The sequence below is a fragment of the Vombatus ursinus genome, unplaced genomic scaffold (genome assembly GCF_900497805.2).
Source record: "Vombatus ursinus unplaced genomic scaffold, bare-nosed wombat genome assembly UNPS02014770.1, whole genome shotgun sequence".
In the NCBI taxonomy this organism is placed as follows: domain Eukaryota; kingdom Metazoa; phylum Chordata; class Mammalia; order Diprotodontia; family Vombatidae; genus Vombatus; species Vombatus ursinus.
Window position 1 is genome coordinate 12329926 of NW_020954548.1, and position 22433 is coordinate 12352358.

Consider the following 22433-nt stretch of genomic DNA (forward strand, 5'->3'; position numbering starts at 1 on the left):
TTGTAATGGCAAAAAATGGAAATTATACTTGCTTGAATTTCTGATTAAATAATTATCTCTACAGCTTAATTGGAAGGAAACCAAACAATGAGGTGGCAGCCTGATGTAATAGAAAAAGCACTGAATTTAGTCAGAGAACCTGGACCCTATACTTATACTGAGTAAGCCTAGGAAATTGATGACAACAGTTTCTTTATCTGTAAAATGAGGTTGGACTAGATGACATGGAAGATCTTTCTGACCTCCAAATCTATTTTCCTAATGCTCTGTAAATGTGGTCAATAAATTTTCATTTTTACATGTTTTCAATATAAATTGTTTTTAACTTTCTACAAGTCTTGTTCCAACACTTCCTTGCGAGGTGGTATTGACCCTGGCTCCTCAAAGCCCATGCCAGTGGAGTACAAATTCTAGCAGTTTCTACCAAGCTACAAAAGACTTGAGTATGGCATGGGGATTGTATGATTTGAGTACCAGCTTAATTAGGGGAGGCATGTCACCAAGTTGTCTGAGAGGTACTGAATTTTTCCACTATACAGCAATTCTTAAGGCCTATACATTAAATCAGAGAGGGTTTATAAACTGTACCAATAATGGGAAAAGAAATATATAAATATAGATACACACATATATGTTTTCATATATATGTGTGTGTATGTATATATGTATGTATGTGTGTGTGTATTCTCCCTCTATAGGTAATTTACATGTATGTGTCTGCATACACACACAAAAGTATACATATATAAACAGATGTTTATATATAAACATATGTGTGTATGTGTGTGTATAAAACAATATGCCTATAACCAGGAAATTAGAAACAAAAATATTTCCCACTAAAACCTTCTCACATAATGGAAAAAATGGACAATCTACATTCATTTTTACCAGCATCTAGCATTTTCTTTACTGTATGATCCTTAGAACTCTTAAAAATGAAACCAAGTACTGACATTTTTCTCCCAGTAATTCAAATACATAATAAGATACAAATGCAGTATTTTACAAAGTGTATATTTGTTTTGTTATATCTTTATCTCTGCAAGGTTAACACTAAAGAGATTTTTTTTAACATTCACCTTTAGCTGCAGTGTCTTCTCTAAGTTTTCAATCTTCCTTTCAGCAGCTTTAAGCTTCTTGAGGTCCTCTGAGTCTTTAAAACACCTCTTTGGGGACAGAGACCTTGAACGTTTCACAGGTGGTTCCTCGAGAATAAAACAAGGACATGGTTGAAGTAGTTGGAACACTGGATTATGAAAGACATGCAAAATTAAAGAACAAGTAATTTTGAATACTAATAATGGATTATAAAAAAATCCTGCATGGAATACCAGAGAAATAACAAGCAGAATTACCACAGTGCTACCGCTAAAGGTTTCTCTGTGACTCGTTAATGAGAATATTCATTTACATTTACATTGTTTCTTTCAGAATAATGATGTCCCATTAGGGAAGACTAAAGGGTTATAGACTCAGAAATGCAAGAAACCTCATTACAAAGGAGGGGATGGAGGCTGGTCTAATTGCTCTATAAGGGTCCAAGGTTACACTTGATAGGACAACCAGAAACAAGAGGGAAAGGATTTTTTTTCCCTTTGAAATAGTTTAACACACTGTGAAGTTGAAGGAACAATATGCTTGAGGAATATAAATACAACAGACAGTAGATCTTATACCATAATGACCATATGGTCATTAACTATAATGTGGCTAACTAGAGACAAGAATATGTGTTTATATTATGTACAGCTTCATATAGCAATCTGGAGAAGGAATATATGAAGCACCACTATTAAGCTGGGCAGCATCTTGTTCATACTTCATGTCCTCATGAAAAAAAGAAATAAAGTTCCATTCAGAATATTCCCTCTTATTTTCTAAATTTTATGAGAAACAATGAACTGTCCAGAGGTATATTTTTCAACTTCAGTAACATACAACAAACTAAAATTAGGACCTATAAATGTTAATTCAGAGTTTTATACTTTTTTTTAATTTAAATGTATTTTATCACTATGGACTTGTCTATACTCAAAAAATGGCAAAAGTCAAATACTGTAGTTATGTCAAATGAACATTTTCTCGAAAAACTACAGTTTATTTTAGAATAAGCAAATAAAATGCCACCATCGATCTCTGGGTCTTATAGCTATTATCAAGATTTTTGTTGAGCTTATAAGACAAATTGGCAAGTGCTAAAAGCAGAAATTATTTGAATTAATAAATACCTTAATCTCATTGTTTTTATAGAAAAAGATATCATTATCAAAGTAATATATTTTGATTAAAATAATTAAGCAATACAAAACTTGAAGAGAAGCATTTTGAAACTCCTTATTTTGAGGAGAAAAAATGGTTTTATTAACTGATCCAGAGACAACATTTTTCAACGTAAGATTGTTACACTGATACTTTAATTAGATAAAAGTTTCTAATTATCTTTGAGGTAATGCCAACACATGCAATGATTACTTTAAAAGGAAAACAATGATAGGAACATTTTTACATGAGTAATTATACTATTCTAAATTTCTCAATTTCTTCATTAATTACAATATAGAGGTTCCTCTTTGTATCTGTGATGAGGGAAAAAGATTGAACATTATTTTACTACATGTAAATAGGGTAGGAAGGTAGAGAGAAGTTGTGATTTGATTTGTTTGGCAATTCCCTGGGAGGAAATGCCTTCTACAATACAGATCAGCAACTGTTCAACAACCTATAATATTACGTTTCCTTGGACACTGAGTAGTTAAATGACTTGCCCAGTATCTCACAACCAGTTACGTGCCAATGGCTAGGCTTGAAGTCAAGACTTTCTCACTCTAGGGCCAGCTCTATATTCACACACTATACTACCTTTCATTTGTAAAATATAATATCTAAATGAAAGATTAGTTATTTTGAAACTTCTTGTTTTTAAAATACAGACGACTGTCTTCTTATCTTGAGATCAAAAGTCTTTAACAGTTGAAATGAATGGGTCAAACTTGACCAGCTTTACACCTACTACTGATTTTTAATATCAACAAAATGTATGTCCACTTTCAGGGAAAAATAAGCATATGGGTCATCAATAAATTATATAGAACCTGACAAATATTAATTTTAATAATAATAATAATTTAATAATAAATGATCCTTTAAGTAATTTATGATGTTTTAACAAAGTAAAACTTTCTACTTTAAAATGACTGATTATTTTAGAGAGTCTTTAGAAGATAATTCCTTTAAATAAGCTTTTAAAATAAGAAGTAGTAAATGAAAATTTGTTTTGTGGAGTTTTTTTGACCTTCCCCCAAGCAAAACTGTTTGACTGAAATCATCATGACATATACACTATAGTAAAACTACTCTACCTCATGTATTCTTCCAGCTCCTGAGATGATGCTTCCTATGTGAATACTGGTAGAGGAATTCTTCTCTGATAGTTTAAAATTTGCTATTTTCAACTTCTCCTGTAAAAAGTCAATTTCAGACTTTTGTGACACCATTAAAGTTTCTAGACTAGATAAGGATGACTGTTGAAAATCCTATAAAAATAATAGATACCAAATTATTTTAAAATAATTCAAGCATTCAAATCAGTGGAAAGTTTAAAGGCTCTACTTACTAACAATCCATTTTCCCCATTAAGTGCAAGGATTAAACAAAACTCAAATATTTCAAAAGCAACATTTTCTCAAATAACCTAAGGTCTGAGTAAATAGTTTTTATAAATAATATCATCAAAGAGATTTGCAAACACATAAGGAGGAAAAATCAAGTGGAAAATACGTTCACATTATCCATACAAGTAGGAATCATTTACAAATGATTTCCATTTCAAATTCATGATTTAAAATTTAAGAATTTTCTACAAAATGTCAGTCTATTATCTGATTCTTATGAGTGACAAGTATAAGAATATAAATCCAGAAAAATAAACCAATAGCTTGTTACTCTATAATATATTATAAAATTATTTTTAGTGAAATACTCTGCTCAATGTGTTATTTTAACATTTATTTTTCTGTTAGATAAAATACTTATATGCTTCAAATTTTAACAACATAAATCTTTGAAAAAATTTTTACAGGAAACCTATTGATGCTTAGGGCATTCTCAACCAGACATATCTGAGATCATTAAAACGCATGAACATATACTATTTCAATATTTTCCACTGACATTTACATCTCACAACATATTTACTGAGTGATCACAGAAAACAAAAAAGATTAGTAGAATTAGTAGAACAAAAATTTTATTCCTTACAAGAAAAAAAAAAGCCTCATCCCTTGATTCTCTTACTATCATTAGGGATCCAATATTCATAAATTTGCATTTAATTAAAGGTTTGGCGCATCCCATAATTCTCAATTTATGTTTCTAAGAATCCTGATATAAAATGTTTAATTTCTTTTGTGTCACTATTGAAAAATATCATTTATTTCTTACTTTGTTGACAAAATACTCTAAATTCTATGAGATCATCTCTTATGAGACCATTTTTGATTGACATTGTTGGAGTCTAAATCTCTCAAGGACATGAGCATACCTGTTTCCCATGATCTTATAATTTAATAGCCATTTTTCTCTCAATATTATTTATTTATACAAGAAGCACTGTTTTATAGTGGAAAGAGAGCTGGACTCAGAACCAAGAAGATCTACCTTTGATATATATATATATATAGTGGCTGTGTGATCCTAGGTAAGTCAACCTATCTGTTCTCTAGGCACTCTCTAACACAAAGTTGCCAAAAAAAAAAAAGTAACAATTTTCATTGATAATGAAAGTTTCCTCATATAGGATTCCATGTACCAAAGAAATCACAAGTCTAGTCACTATCCCTACTATTTATTTATACCTTGTTATGAAATGTTCACCACAGTTATTACTTTATTCCTAATTTGCTTTGTATATCATATTATAAAGTCTTTGACATTCAAAGCCTTTTGACACTTTTCTAAATTATTTTCTCCCTTCTACTCAACTCATGCAAACCTCTATATTCCTTATTCTTGGATTTTTGAGTACCACATACTGTGTTTGCAAATATTTCTTTATTTGCTGGTTTGCCAAGCCAAACAAATCTTATTTCTAAAAACATTTCTTCTATGTTGACCTTACTTGACATTTAACATCTTTCAAACAGATCATGATCTGCAGAGTGTAATTATCCTCATTATGTTAGCAAATAAACTTGAAATGACTTTTCCTGAGTCACACAAAAACTTGCACTAAAACTGGAAAAATAAAATTTTTCACAATATATACATATTGGATATAGTGATTCTCTACATTCTAAGATATAATTTTCATTCAAATAAAAAGCTTTTAATTTCTGCACTAAAGCCTCCTCTGAGATTTCGTCATGGCAGATAAGTGACCCTAGGTTATACCACTGGGATATAGGCACTGGCAAAGTCTACAAATCTGTAAAGGTTTTAAGTACTAGCTGGGAATGGATTGTAGACCTGAAAGACTCATCAATAGAGTGGACACTGAAAATGATTTTTTTAGCAGAGTAATTCACAAAGAAAGTCTACTAAGACATGGAGGGTTTCCCAAACTATATTAGTAGAGAAAATATTTATATGATAAAAGCATGAGTTCTTAAAATATTAAAAAGTAAATAATAAAGCATATGTAGTTAAGACAGCCCAAAAGTTACACTGGTGTCCTCCCATGTTAAAAAAAAAAAAAAAAAACAACCAAGCGTTCTAACATGGGGTCCTGGAACATCTTTAAAAAATATTTTGATAACTATATTTCAGTGTAATTGGTTTTCTTTATATTTCCATGTATTTTATTTTGTTCATTTTAAAACTTTATTCTGAGAAGGGGTCAGGATGAAAAAGGAGTCCATGACACAAAAAAAGGTTAAGAATCCCTGACCTAGAAGAAGAACCTAGCCTACTGGTAAATCCCTCAGTAGGAAATTTATAGCACAATATGGAAAAGAATTGCATAAGTGGATTATGGTTCACAATGCAAGTACCCACCTTCATGAGATCAAAAATCCACTGAAGCAATGCCACAAATGTGAAGACATGAGAATAATGAAAATGAAAACAGTGATTAAGAAGTTTGGGTTGTTGTTTGTTGTTGCTGTTGTTTTAATGTAACTGTGGGCTCTGTCAAATGAAAAAACTGAGGATTGTGGATTTAGGCAGCATCTTATGCTAAAGACCTCATTAATGAAATCTCAAAATTGAAAAACAAGATGATTAAACAAGCTTAAATGTCCATATATAATGATCACAACAAATTCAGAACAAAAATTTTGAATGGATTGTTGCATTTCTCCCTTAAGAGCCAAAAGCCTACTTTATCTGGCATAGAGGTATAAGAAACAAAGAAAGCCAAAGACTTTACCACTACACAGTACTTTTTATTAATATAAAGAAAAAATAAATTACACCTTTATATTTTTAATTTTATCAAAAAGAGGGTAGGCAAAGAAGATGTGATGGATAACATATAAAAATTAAATAGAGTCCATTAAAATAGACTGGACAAGAATAACCACTGACATAGCAGTCATTTCACAATTAGCTGTATATTTACAAGTCACATAATTAACTAGTCAGGACAAAGGTCCAAATAAACATTTAACTAAAAGAATGAATGAAAATGAGGAAGTTACAGAGTGTGATTACAGCAGCTCCACTTCAAGCCACTGAAACAAGCTATCAACTGAAAATGTAGAGAAGACATTTCTATTATAAATTCTGGGAGAAACTTAACCAATTATGAAAGTTGTCACAATAAAGAGGAGATGCAAAGATTCCACAAATTACATCTTAGCCACTAAATGCTTAATGTCCTTGCCAAACAGACAGAAATGAAATCCAACACTGGCTTAGAGTACAATATCATTTGTAAAACACTACAGAAGAGAGTAGTTAAAAGATTAAAAGTAATACTGTACCATAAAACAACAAAAAGTAGTTGATAAAAAATAACAATTCTGTGGAGATCTCTGCATGAGACCCAGGTAAGACAGATTATACCAAAACAATTTAGATGAATTATAAGGAGAACAACAAATAGATGCAAAATGGCATTGTTCTACTAGAATTTTTTTACAGAACTCTAGATCCCATTGACAACAATAATAGAATCCCCCCCCCCCATTTATTTTTAATGATCATGAAGAAGTAAAAACTACTTATAAAAAGTGACTGGGAGAACTGCTGATTATGTCTAAGTATACACAAAAGATTAGAGATAATACCAATTTAAAATTAGTCAAAATTATCTCATAGAGGGGTAGACTGAAGTCTTTCTTTATCCCTTTTAATGTTAGGTCCTTCCCTCTGAAATTATCTCCAAGTTTTCCTACATGTATATATCTTATTTATACATAACTATTTGTATATTTCCTTGCCCTTCAACCATGAGATCTTTAAGAAAAAGGCCTGGTTTTGCCTTTCTTTTTATCTCTAGTGCTTAGCTTCATTTCTGGCATGTAGCAGGGAATGCTTGGCCACCTAGGTGGTATAGTGGACAGAGTGCTGGACCTGGAGTCAGGAAGACTTCCTGAGTTCAAATTTGGCCTCAGACACTTACTGGCTGTATGACCCTGGGCAAGTCACTTAATCCTATCTGCCTCAGTTTTCTCATCTGCAAAATGAACTGAAGAAGGAAATAGCAAACTACACCAGTATCTTTGCCAACAAAACCCCAAAAGGGGTCACAAAGTATCAGACACAACAAAAACGACAAGAACAACAATAAATGCTTGCTTCCTTAGCTTGACTTGAGAATAGAAAAGACCACAAATGGGTATTTTCCCAAACAAAAAAAAAAGGGAAAAGAAAAAAATTAGAAACTACTAACCAATATTCCTGTTATCTCAAGTTCATGCAACTTACATATTAATTATCTAAGTAAACATTGAGGACAACTTTGATATAAACAAGAGAAGGAATGGGGCAGATTTTCTTAGGAAATTTTCTAGGAACCTTCAGAGAACCAAAGCATTTTGAGCAAGAAGGAAACCTAGAGATCATCTGTTCCAATTGCCTAATTTTGAAACCTGGAGAACTTGATACTTGTCCAAATTAACACAAATTATTAATATGTGAAAAATACAAATGCAGCTCCTCAGAATTCAGATCACCACACTTGAAGATGTTTTTCACCTGTACAAAAGGTCTCAATGAAAGAAAGATTTACAGTCAATGGCAAAGTTTCTGAATCCTTCTATTCACAAATGACATTGTAACATGCTATCAAGTTCAGTACATCTTCCAGGCAAATCCATAATAATGCCCCTTGAGTTAACCAAGTGAGGAAAGTTCAGGATAACATCAAGGTACTAAACCCGCGAGACTGGAAGAATGGTGGTATTTCCACAGACATTCAGAAGAGGAGTTGGTTTTCTGGAGGAATCAAAAAGCATTCTGTCAGAAATATACTGTGTTTGAGGGGCATACAATTTAAAATGTCAGCAGTTTAAAACAGGCAGCTATTGATGCAGGATTGGATCACAGGAGAAAGACTTGAGATGGATTATAGATCTGACAGTCATCTGCCCCATCAGATCTGATGAAGTCACTAAGAGAAATAGTATACAGAGAGAAAATAGAAAAAAGGTCCAAATCAGAGCCTTGGATTAGATCAGAAAACCAACAGAAAATAATGTCACAAAAACCCAGAGAGAAAAAAGTTATAAAGATCAATAAGATTAAATCAAATACAGTCATTACTCTCAAGGCAGGAATACACAAAACTATAATGTAAGAAAGAATATGAAAATTGCAAAAGATAACTCTTTTAAGAAATTTAAATAGGAAGGTACTGATTTCTTTTGTTGGATTATGCCTGTTTGTTGTAAGGGAATGCTTTTATTTCAGGGAGGAGGTAGAATTAGTGGATAGTTAGAGTAATACAGTGAAACAAGGGCATATAGGAAACATTAAAAAAGTACATATAAGAGAGAAGAAATAAGTTCATTAGAGGACACAGACACACTGAACAATTTTGATATTACCATGTTAAATGTAATATGCATAAAAATAAATTGTACATAAATTCAATTTAATATACCATCTCTTTTCTATTGTCCTTTGCATATTGAAATGCTCATGTTGTTGTTTGTTAAGGTCATACTAAAATTTTTTAAATGTCTAAAGAAATTTAAGTGGGGGGAGATAATTTTCAGGTGAGGAGAGAAGGAACCCAGGAATCAGGGAAAGAATTATGGAGTAGGTGATAATCTGAGTGGATCCTTGAGGAAAAAGAGAAATTTCCAAAGGTGGAGATGGAGTTCGTCAGCCTAGAACAGACAGACGTGGGGAACATTAAAATTAAAATTAAAACAAAGACATCAAGGCAGCAGAGGGTAGGACAAATATTGCAAATGGAAACTGACATAGGCTCAGAATTAACCAGCAGAAGATTAGGATAATTTTGGAAATAGTGTAATATTTTGAAAGATTCCATACAAGTTGCAACTATAAAATCACCTTCCTTAAAATAATTTTTCTTAGTTAATGTTACATGGCACTAAATCATAGTGACATCAGAAAAATTAGAATTATATGCAGTCTGAAGCACAACAAAAAGCTAGAAACTTGTGGGTTTTAAGTAGCCAAGAGCACATGAACAATGATGCTGAGGCAGCATGTGGTATAAAAGCTATTATAAGGGACATGCATGACCTGAAAAGAAATATTAGTTAAAATATATAGTAAAAATGAGAATGAGATAAATGAGAATGATTCAAATGGTATGTTAGTATCTCTGGGACACTAACAGAAAAAAAGGTAGGCTTTCAGTCATTTAGTAGGATACCATCCCTAAACCAACTTGGAAGATATATGAGAATATACAGTCAAGAATTAAACAGGATGAAAAGGAATGAATGAATTGTAATCTGGGTAAGTGAAATAAAATAAAAATAAAATTACTGCTCCTTCCAATTACTCAGGTAACCAAAGTCTTATCTCTGTCTTCAGACCAAAGTTACAGAAAATGAGAATATCATGTTAATCCATAAACAGAAAGATGATCTGAGAGTGAATCTGATAAAGAAAATGTACAAAGTTTCATTTTATCAAAGGCCCAAGACATGAAATAAGCATATTTGTCACCATCTATATGGAAAAGTTTTTAGTTTTTTATTATGCTCCAAGATTCATTGTCTGATTCCAGCTTTTGAGTACCTATTGAGGAAAACCAGGCACGGAACAGGATTGTCTAGTCACTTGGTTCAGTGTCAGAGGACCTAGGATCAAAGGCCACCCATGGAACTACCCATGGAACCATGAATGAGTCACTTGGCTCACTCAATCTCCTTGGATTCATTTTCTTATCTCTAAAGAGAAGGGGTTTGACTAGATGGTCTCTGAGGTCCCTTTCAGTTCTATATCTATGATCTTAAAATAGAGAAACCTGTAGTGTTTTTACTATTAATTTAATAGGAACTAATTTAATTAATAAATCATTAATTTACAATTAAAATCAAATATTTTTTTGAAAAAAAATAATTATGACACAGTCACCTACAATATAAATATGTACTTATATGATAATATGCTTTGGCAACATTAAGTATTATCTAGTTACATAATAACTGAAAAGATTAATACATACGATCAATTTCTTACGTTACATGGCTCTTTTTATGTTGAGTTTCCTTTTCTGTTAAATGAGTTGATTGGTTTAGATAATCTTCAACTCCTTTGTAGCTATAAAATCTTACGATTCAAGTTTATAGCTATTAATTTTTTTAAATGTTTTAGAGATACATTTTATTTTTATATCAAAGAAAAACAAAGCTTACTGCCCCATTGAATAAACTCTCCTTTATGACAAAAAGTAACTATTTACCAAAAACATCCCATACGATGATGGTTATCTAACAATGTGTAACATAACATTCTGACCTACTTAATAGCCCCCTACTTCATTAACATAAGAAAGTGATTTGATTCATTATCTGTTCTCCACGATCTTCTTTGGATTTTTCATTTTTTTCATTTACTCAGAAATTAACTTCCTTAAAGTGATTTAATTACACTGTTGAAGTAATGGCATAATGAGTTCACTTTAGAGCCAGAAAGACCTGCCCTGGATTCAGAATATCCTGCATCTGATATATCCTGATTGTGTGACCATGGGTAAGTTATTTAACCTCTCAATGCTCCAGGCAAATCTCCAATACTGTAAATTATAAAGAACTGCTAAACTGTCCTGGCAGGATTTTCCTCATCAAGATTTCTCTATATCAATGAAATCACAAGTTCGGTTACTTCCTTTGGCTCTATTTTTCTTGTGACTCTACATATTTCACCGTTCATCATTTTATACAGATCTTTCCACATTTCTCTGAATTCCTTATAATCAGTATTTTTCAGTAAACAATATTTCATTATTTTCATGTCATAATTTTTATATACATCCACTTTATTTCTACTTTTTTTGCTACCACAAAGAATGTTGCTATGAATATTTTGGCATATATTAGACCTTTGTTCTGTATTTAATTTTCCTGGGACATAAACCCAAAAGTGGGAGCACCCTGTCAAACTTTAATCACTTTTCTTGCATCATTTTAAATTGGTATTCAGAATGTGGATACACCAGTAGTGTAATGTTAGTACACCTGTCTTCCCACAGCCCCTCTAACATGAACTATTGCTGGTTTTTAGTCACTTTTGTTAACTTGCAGTGCAAAATAAAACCGCCAACGTTGTTTTAATTGTAATTTTTTTTCATTTAAGCGATCTGGAACATATTTTCATGTCATTATTTATAGTTCGTAATTTTACTTTTGAAAACTATTCCTATCCTTCAACCAATTACAGATTGGTCAACTAAACTGACAATTCTAAATTTTAAAACTACCTAATGGATATGAATAAAACATAACTTAAAATAATTTTTAGTATAGACATATTTTTCTGGTAAGCACTAGATAATATTTTTCTGTAAATTTTTAGGAAGATTTTTTAATTTTTCTTTTTTAATTGGATAATTAAATTTAGGTTAGGTTAAATACCTACATCACAGAAGGCTTCTAAATCCTATGACATCTCAGTGCCAAATAAGAATCAAAGTTAAAGGCTAGAAAGAATGAAAGAGTACAATTACAATTATTAAAAAGGGTCAGTATTTCGTGTTTCAAAAATTCAGTTCAATCCAATTGAATATACAGATAGTCCTTGATATCAAATGAAGCTCAACAATAATAAATTCTACAAAAAAGAAAAATACATTATTTTTAATCAAAACCAAAAATGGTATGTGATAAAATAGGTAAGTACTTTCACCACAAATCTTCATTAATGAAGCATATTCACTTAGACTAGGTTTAAGTAAGTTGTTTAGTAATAATTATAGTACAAAATTCAGATTATTATATCAATTAACATTAAGTTGGCATAGGGATAAAATCAAACTAAGTTAAGTTGCAATTTGTTTCAAAATTATATTTGTACTAATATATGTACACTTTTCACTTATTTGAACTCACAAAGCTTTTAGCTTGCAAAATTACATTTAGCAGTAAAAAAGTTTTTCTTCAAAATATTAAATGTAATTTATATACATAAAGATGAAATTTTACTATGAATAGTGAATGTGTCCCAGTGATTTCTTTAGAACAAAATGGATCAGTACAAATTATTCAGTAAAATGATGTCTATCTTATTGACACCAGTAGGAAGAAAAAATCTCTATATGGTACAGTTAAACTTCAAGAAGCAATAAAATGTGAAGGTTCTGGTTAGTGAAAGCAAAAATCACATTCCACACTTTATTAACCCCTTACTTTGTATGTAATGCTTATTCTATAATTTATAATATACCAGAGCTAACAACATTGATTTATACTCCCATCAGAGAGATGACAAGGGAATTTTACTTATCACAAGAATTGACCTAAGACATGTTAAACACTTAACCCATGATATGCAAATGAAAGGTTAACAGTCTTGTAGCTGAATAAAATAAGTGAGTGTTCACTCTAAAATACACATATTTCCTTATACTAATCAGAAAACATTATCAAAAGGTAGGTTAAGTGCTTCCAAAGATGTATGCTACCTAGAGCTGCCTTGCAGTATACCAAGATTTTAACTGGAAATATTAAGAAATTAAAGTGCCTTACTAAATCCTGATTTGATTACTATAAAGTAATTTTAACATTGAGATGAAGAGACTCCAAGATTTTTCTTAGAAAAATAATCTTTGAACTTTAAATTTGATGACTTTAACTAACAGGGTTTAATTGTTTCAAGGTTTTATAAGATGCTTACAAATCATAAAATGTGTCAGAATTTATTTTGAATATTTCTGACCCAAAGAGCATAGAGTTAGAGCAGACATAGGGATTTCAGACGCCATCTAGCCCAAACCCCTCATTTTACAAATAAATTGACAGTCAGAGAGACTGAGTTAGTTCCCCTAAATTAATTTTTTTAAAAAGCTGGAATATGAACTCAATCCCTTACTACAAATTAAATCTTCTTCCCATTATACTACAATCCCTCTCTTAATGTACACCTGTATATAAAGTCACCAAGAACTATGTCAAAGATCAGTCTTTTATTTCTTTGACAATTTTCACTATAAAATTCTGTGACTTACAGGATAGCTTTGTAATCAACTGAGGGAAAAAGGCATTGTAAATTTTGTAAACACATACTTATGTCACAAGTAAGAAAACAAACCCTGTTCACTAGTGTGTAAGCTAGGGACTATGCTTGTTATGCATTATCATCTCTATACATTAGAACCTCAATCATACTGAAACAAATTCACTAAAGTGTGGTTTTCAATCTGCTAACTATGCATTCCATAATAGCCTGTAATTATTAAAAACTGACAAGAAAGCTACGCCACCTGTGTTTATGTGAAGCCAGGTAATGAAAAAAACAACAACGCTGTCATCACCTCTCAATTCCTGATTGCATTATCAAAACTGTAGCCGAGTTTGGCATCTGGGTGTGACCTTGTTAACTGCTAGGGTAATTAAATTTATCCTATTGGGAAAAGGGATGATAAATTATTAGCAAGAAGATTTTGTTCACATTTTATTAAATTGGCCTGTCAAAGGGTTGGCCAAATTATCAAGGGCCTCATTTATTGGAGGCCAGCCATATTGCCACATCTGTTACAATTATTTATAATTTCAGCAGTTGAAAACCAACTGAGTTAGGCATCCGCCATGTAAAGTAATTTACAAATTATCTGATGAGGGAGTGTTTTAGCTTCTCCCTCATTTCTAGCCAGCAGAAAGCCGCGCTGTAATTACAGAACACGATTAGGTTCTTTGGGGAACTTATCTTGCACTCATAGCCATAGTAAGATGCAGCAAGAACATATGGAGGAGCTTGTGCTTCTACTCCCTGAAGCTCGTGACCCGCCTGCCGCTGAGCCCTTGAGTTGAATTTGAATGAGAGTGCCATGGCTAATGTTCTACACATGCACCATTTATGCCACAAAACAAATCGGATCACTGTTAATTATGAAGCAGCTATAATCAGACCTTCACATCTGTGTAATGTGAAGCGCAGTAGGCTGTATTCCAATAATGTATGACTACCTTTGGGTCGCAAATTGCGAGCCATATTGCCTCAGTAGTAGTTACTGAATTCAAAGTAACTCCTTTGATAAAAGCCCATCACAAGGATATTTTTATCCAGCTTTAAAAAAAAAAAAAGCATACAAGCCTTTCTTTATCAGCTATTGACCAGAACAGTTAAAGCATATGGCACAAGTTCATTAATGAACAGCACACAGCACTCTAATTTAATGAAACCACTTGAGCCATAAAAATCAGATTTAGTTAATTCCCTCCTTCACATTTTTCATTTTTTTGTATATAACCTAAAATCATATTCTATTTGATATCAAAAGAGATGTTATAAAATTTTTATTTAAATTTATAATTATCAAAATTATCATATAATTCAAAATCTTAAGGAAATACAAAAAATAAAGTTTCTTTGGCATATCTCAAACTTAATTTAATCTTAATTAATAAAGCATACGCTATTTGTGTTTAGAAAATGAAGTCTGGCAGTTGTATTCTAACAAAAAAAATACTCTTTATTCCATGAAAAATCTTTCAGTAGAAAAGCAACTAAACAAGCTGTACCCAGATGGCAAACCAGCTACAGTTTAATTAATCCACTAAAAGCCATTCAGTTTTCAGTAAGGGTAATGTAATTTTGAATAATTATAGAAAAAATCACTAAAACGTTCTTAAGTTTTATTATAGCGGCATGAGGAATGCCACTATAGAGCAGTTAAAGTTGACTTGCTGTTTCCATTATATATGCTAAATTTTTATATTTTAATACCTTGCCTATTTTATCTTGCTTGGAGCTTAAAATTAATTTTGAATATCAGGCACTGAATTAAAATTTTAGTTAACGTAAAATTGCATATTTTTAGTTCAAATAAGTTTAAATAATGACATTCTAAACAACTGGGTTTAAAGTTTGGTAATATATTGAGAATGGAAAGAAGTACATTATTAATTTCTTTAAAGTAAAATACTTTTTTAAATTTTAAAAATAAATTTTATTGTTTAATATAAGATAAAATATAGTATAATTTCCAAAGATAAAAGTTATTTTGTGAAGCATATTTCACTGAGGTTGATCAAGTTCTAATCCCAATAAATGTTTGTTTCACGTATAATATATAACCAAGATTTTATAAATTTTAATCCTAAAATGTGTATGTCAGCATTTTCTCTATGGCTACACATACTGATAAGTGAAAATACAACTAGTAACTTTCAGTTAACAACAACAAAAAATAACCTTACCCCTAAATCCACAATTACTAAGCTTTCAAAAAAAGAATTCATAAAAGATGTTATACTAAAATCAGCCATTTTATCCAAATAACTTTATATTTATAGATTACATTCTGCCCCTGAATATTTGAAAGTTCAAGATTCTATGAACCTGGATATTCAAGCAACAAGTAATTTCTTTTCATGCCACACACTCCCTTAAACTAAATAGGAAAATTGGTACAAAATATAAGAACAAAAGGTTAGAGACTTAAAGTATACAATGACCAAGCCTGATAAACTACATGGACTAAAATGGATAGAAAGTAGTAACTATTGAATCACACACACACACACACACACACACACACACACACACACACACAAACTCTCTTTCTCTCTCTACTTCTCTCTCTCTCTCTCTATTTCTCTCTCTCTCAAAAGCACAAAATTTTCAACCAGGATGCCACAGTCTCTTGACAGATATTACAAAATTTCCTGTCCTCAGCTCTCTTTATTTAGTATAGACATATTGCTGACATTCAGGAAGTATTCAGGTCTAGGTACCCTATGTTAGTTAGGACACTGAAAAGCTGAAGCAGGCTTAGAAAAACGAGATCAGAAGACTGACAAAAGTGCCAGGTGAGGAAATTGGATATATTTAGCTTAATGAAATAAAGATATGGATAATATGATGACTTCTTTCAAGTATGTAAAGGATGTCATTTTTTCAAATGCATTATTTCATAAGGCAAATAATTACATTTGGTCCCTGATGAGAGAATGAGGAAAAATGAGTAGAAATTACACAGAGGCCATTTGTAACCTTCCTGACAATTGTAGGTATCCAAAAGTTGAATGGGCTGACTCATAAAAGAGCATGCTTCCCATCACTAGAGATATTTACATGGAAATGTGGATGACCCCTTGTGGAGGATACTATACCCCTCTCAGGTCTTTGCAAAGAAACTGGACAAGGAGACCTGTGAGATTCTTACTAACCTTGAGTCATTGATCCTATCCTATTACTACTGCCACTATACACCAACACCAAAAGAACGAGAAAGTTAATCAGTTCATGGTGAAGAAGCCAGGCTGGCTTAGTCAGCATCAGAGATTAGACCTTCCCTGTTTCAAGCCAATTCTGACTCATTGACTAGGTAGAATCTGGCCAGAAGATGATGCTCTAGAGTCTAAGTGGAAAATTAAAGGACAGGAAAAGCTTGAATTTAAGAGAGGATCAGTAGATTACAACAGTTTCAGGCAGGAAGTCATGCCACAAATTCAAGATGAAAGTGGACTATAAAAGAACTTACTGTTTATTTTTCCACTTGGCTAAAACTTCTCTCTCTCTCTCCCTTTCTCTGTCTCTGTTTCTCTCCTTGACTTATGTGTAGTGAGTAACAATGTCAATGTGGATATGTGTCATTATTTTTGTTGGGCATACACAGAGAATATCAATAGTTCAATTAAAGCTTTAGAAGTATGTTTTTGCCATTACTCCCTCGTCTGCCATTTTACATTTACTACAATAGGTGGGCACAGAGTATCTAGAACCATTTTGTTTAGGGTTTCATGGTTTATAGTGGCATGTCATAATTAAAGTCCTAGTATAATGCTTCATGAGATGCATCATGAGATAATAAATAAAGAACTAGGAAGACTGTAGATTCATGCTATGCTTTTAACAAATACTAGCTATATGATCCTAAGAAAATCACACCCTCTCAATATTCTAGGCAACTCTCTCAAACTATACATTACAGAGAAGTTTGGAAGGTTACAAGGAACTCCTAGCATTGTTGGAGGGAGCATCCTCACCTGGGAGTTGCCTATACCTCTAAATAAAATAAAAGGTTCATTTTATGTCTCTATTCCTATGGTGTTTCATCATATTTATCAAAGGGTATGCTGATAGGATACAAGCTTAAACAATACCTACCAATGTGGAAAAACTCCAAATAGAGGCCCAGAAACAAACTGTGTATCTGTTATCAGAAGGCCAGCCAATCTAATGAAGAGAAGTTCAACATCAGAAGGCTAGCCAAAAGGCAACATAATATAATTCAAATTAATAAAGACTTTGCTTTGTATTTTGTTATACTTTGCTTTGTATTTTGTTATGTCCAAAGTGAACTGTCCATGGAACACAGTGATTACAAAAATAAATTAAGTCAGTGATCAAAGTATGTCAAGGAAATCAGTCAGAAAAAATTATACATGGAACGATATAGGGAGAAAAGAACTGATGCAGACTGAATAGGTCAGTGAGGCTACTAGAGACTGTAGAAGTTAGAAGACTCCATTGACAAGTTGTCAGGAGGCCAGACACAGAAGGCATAGAACCAGTTGGCAGAAGACTAGGGAAAAAACAGAGAGAGGTCCAGAGAGTTGAAAAGAGGCCAGGAATTTGCTTATATATGAACAGGAGGAAAGAGATAAATCCAAAATAAAAGGAAGAGAGATCAGAGGTCCATTCCCAAGAAGTCAGACCAGTTAGTGAACCAGAGAATATACAGAAGGCCAGAAACTTCTACAGAGTATTTAAAAGGCCAGCAATCTATATCCCAGTAAATAAAATGCCAAAAAACGAAATAAAAAGCAGGCAGCTATTCCTAAAGTGACAGGATAAAAAGACTGTACACAGGAGTTATTTGACTATCCAGAGGTAACAGCCAACGAAGAAGTACCACACCAATAAACTGGGCAAAAATGCAATAATTATAAGTTTAGAATTGATTTAATAAATTACATGGCATAGATGGACCTCTCTAAACAAAGGCCTTTCTATAATTTTCATCGCTGACCTTTTGACTTAGTAACATTATATTCAGAACTTCACTGTGAATATAAAAGTCTCAAATGGATGGCATGAGCACATAAGAGTAAACTGCTGATTATTTAGACAAAGATTATCCAATTTCTTAATTTTCTAAGAAATTACTTCCATTTGATTAAATTCAACAAGCACATGGCATGTTACCTTCTAGTGCCAGACACTGTGACTAGCGCTAAAGACAAAAAATGAAATAGCCCCTGCCCTCAAGAAGCTTACATTCTCCTGGGGGAATCTAAACACATCTTCTTTTCCTGTATGATGAGACTGTTTTCATCCGCTTTTTAATTAATATCTACTGGAGAAAGTAGAGAAGTCTACTTCATCTATAATCTTCTCACCAGCAGTCTGACTGCCTACCATTTCCTTTCCATTTCCTGCCCTTGCCTCCATGTTCTGAAAGCCAGAACCATGCTCAGAAACATTGTTCCTGGATAGGGTATGTCAATCTACTCCCCTGAGGTCCCATAAAACACCCCTGTAATTTTCCAGAACAAAGTATATCTCCCAGGTCACCGCTTTCCCATGTGTTTTTCCTCCATTAAAATATAAGCTCCCCAAGAATAGGGGCTGTCTTTCCTTTTGTATTTCTATACCAAACACATATCATAAATGCCTTTCATTCATTCATTCATTCATACAAAATTTTTCTCCCAATAGATGCTTTCCAGTCTTATTTTAGGTGAATAAAATTTGTTCCTGCAAAACTTTTTCAATTTTGTGTTATTAAAATTATCTATTTTATCTTTTGTGATTGCCTCTCTTTTTGTTTAAAAATTCTCTTTCATTCAATCATGAAAAGTATCTAATCTAGTTGTCTTCTGATTATATTTATTGTGGTATTATCTTTAATAGTGAGTTCAAGCGCTCTTTTATTGTATTGTGGTTTATGGTATAAGATAGTATTCTAAACCTAATTTTTGCCAAACTGCCTTACAGTTTTCCTTGAAGGGAGTTTTTCTCCAAATAATTTATGATCACAGATTTATCAAACAGTAGGTTATTAATTTTCCCCTATCTAGTTTGCTCCAGTGACCTACTATTATATAACCAGTTCTAAATAGTTGATGATTACTGCTTCATAACATAACTTGTGGTCTAGAAGTGGTACTCTCCCATAATTCCTGTTTTTTCTCTTATTTCTCCTGAGGTTCTAGATCAAATTAACTGTTGTTATTTTATCTAGCTCTATAAAGAAACCACTTAGATTGTCAATTGGTATAGCACTACATATGTTAATTAATTTATACAATATCATTACTTTTATAAAGACCTAACTCAAGCACAAGCAATTGAATAGCTGTCTAATTACTTGTCATTATTAAATCTTCAAATCATTTCTTTAAGACTTGAATGTATTATGGAAGATATACTATATTAAATAATAATCACTTTATGTATTTGTTTCAAATCCTATTCATTTCTTTATTGATTCTCATCTATATTTTGTGTATATTTATATCATACATGTTGTTTCTTTTACAGAATGTAAGCTACATAAGGGCAGGGGCTATTTCATTTTAGTTTGTTATCCCCAAAGCCTGGCATAATACCCAAGACACAGAAGATGCTTAATAAATGATTACTGGTTGGCTCATTCTTTGGGCCATTCTAAGTAAATTGTCAAAGTCATCAACACATAGGGATAATTTTTTCTCTACTTTGCCAATGTCTGATACTTTGATCAATTTCTCTTGTTTTAACTGTCATCACTAGCATTTCTAGAATGATGTCAAAAAAACAGTAGATGAAGAAGTCAGATGTTTTATTCCTACATTTACTGATCAACCAATAAGCATTTCTTAAGCACCTACTATATGTCAGATACAGTACTAAGCGCTAGGTACACAAAAAAAAACAAAAGATAGTCTCTGCTTTCAAGGAGCTCATACGTAGTTTCATTTATGATGTCTTGAAATACAGCTCTGGAAAAAAACGGGCTTTAATAAAGCCCACTGGGACTCAAATAGAACTATCTGACCATGTCTTAAACCCAAATCACTCTGGCTCTCACTGCCAACAACAGGTCCCAGCCCAAGCCTCACTTGAACACTGTTTGAGTTTTGATGGCTCAGAGTGAGTGTAAATAGCAGTTGTTTCTGTTCTGGCTAGAAATCCTAAGGTTCTTCCCCTCCAAGATTGACTTTTTTTTTTTTTAAGTAGGTAAAAGAGGCTGTTTTTTGTGTTTGTTTGTTTTTTGGCCTCATTTCTTACCTAGCCCTAATCACTGACTGATTGTTGCCTCAGACTACCTGAGATCTGGGAAAGACCTTAGCTTAAAAAGGCCAAGGTCTCATACTGCATCGGGGGTCATCTCCAGTTGTCCTGATCTATATCTTGCCACTGGACTGAGATCGCTCAGGAGGAGAGAGTGAGTCTCATGATTTTGCACAGCCCTCCTTCACTTAAATGCAATTCACTTGCAGTCAAGACATCACCTACCTGATCTGTCATTGGTCCTCTTCAGAAAGAAGGGCAAACAACAACAAACAATCTGTTAGTCTGATGGGAAAATCTTCTAGTCTTTTCCTTATTGAAAGCAATTCAGTTTTCAGTTTTAGACATGGACTTTTATTCTGTTAATAATGAATCTTCATTTGCTTATGCCATTTAGGCATAAATGTACATAATGCTTACAGACTTTTCTAAATATGTTACATGTTCACGTGGCTTTTGGTGTTTTGTTTTTAATATTGTGCAAATTATTTTCCTAATACTAAACAATTCTGAAGTCAATCTAACTTTGTCAAAATTATTAATTTTTGATATATCATTATAATCTTTTGTTAGGATTTTGATTTTTTTGTATGGTTTTCTTTTTGGTCTATGCTGGTCTATGGTTTTCTTTTTTTTTAATCTTTTCCTGGTTTCAGTATTAATACTATATATTTGCTCTATAAAAGCAAAAAAGTTATCCTTGGGACCTAATTAGCTGACTTCTTTGAATCGGTTTCCCTTTAGTAGATTATGTTTGTATTTACATGCTTCCTGGTCATTTAAGAGCATAAAAAGTCCCAACCACACGGCATCTTGGCCTTTTCAACTATGTAGATATCTGAAAACCACAGGAATCACCACACCCCTGCCATGGTAATCAGACACATTTCCAAAGATGTTATTATCGATAACAGTGACTACAGAATCTAAATACCATTGCATCATTGCTATAAAGGGACTAAGTAACCCCTTGTCAATTGTTCAATGACATAAGGCACTGAATGAGAGCCTCATGTCATTCCAACATTAAATCAGAAATAATAAGTTGCTAGTGGCAGACATGTCCCAAACAACAGTATATAATTTTTTAATTAATTGAAATTTATCTCTAACTCAATTTGGACCTGAGATTTTTTTCTCATGTTACTCCTCTTACAATTTGTTAAATTTTGTCTTCTGAGAATGAGTTGTTAAGGATCTTTAATTCATTTTTAATTAATTTGGGGAGTTTATATCTTTGTTATTTTCCATCTAAACTCTACAAGGAGTTTTGCTAGCACATAACTTGTTTAGTAGACTGGGAAGATTACTTATATTTCTGATCTGTTGAGATTTCAACAGCTTCATTTTTAATTTTGGTAATTTGATTTTCTTTCTTTTATATTAGATTGGCTAAAAATCCTGATTTGTTAGTCTTTTTAAAGAACCAGTTTTTAGTTGTATTGATAATTTTTATAGACTTCATTAATAGTGTTCACTTCATCTACACATTCTTTATTTGTTGATTTTCTAATTTTAAAAACTGCATAAAGATTCATTATGGTCTGTAAAAAATTTAATATTTCTGCATTCTTTACAATTTAACTGTGCTTTCACACAGTTCTTTTTTTGTAATAGTATATGTGGTG

At 32.3% G+C, this 22433-nt stretch overlaps 1 protein-coding gene across 1 annotated transcript in view; it reads right to left on the bottom strand.

Moving 5' to 3' along the window:
- Nucleotides 1-22433, bottom strand: part of CNTLN (centlein) — a 476456-nt gene that overhangs the window by 220656 nt on the left and 233367 nt on the right. The window contains exons 13-14 of the mRNA XM_027863054.1: nucleotides 3363-3536; nucleotides 1083-1208 (exon numbers count right to left, since the gene is read on the bottom strand). Coding sequence (XP_027718855.1) covers nucleotides 1083-1208; nucleotides 3363-3536 — 300 coding nt within the window. The remainder of the gene's footprint in view (nucleotides 1-1082; nucleotides 1209-3362; nucleotides 3537-22433) is intronic.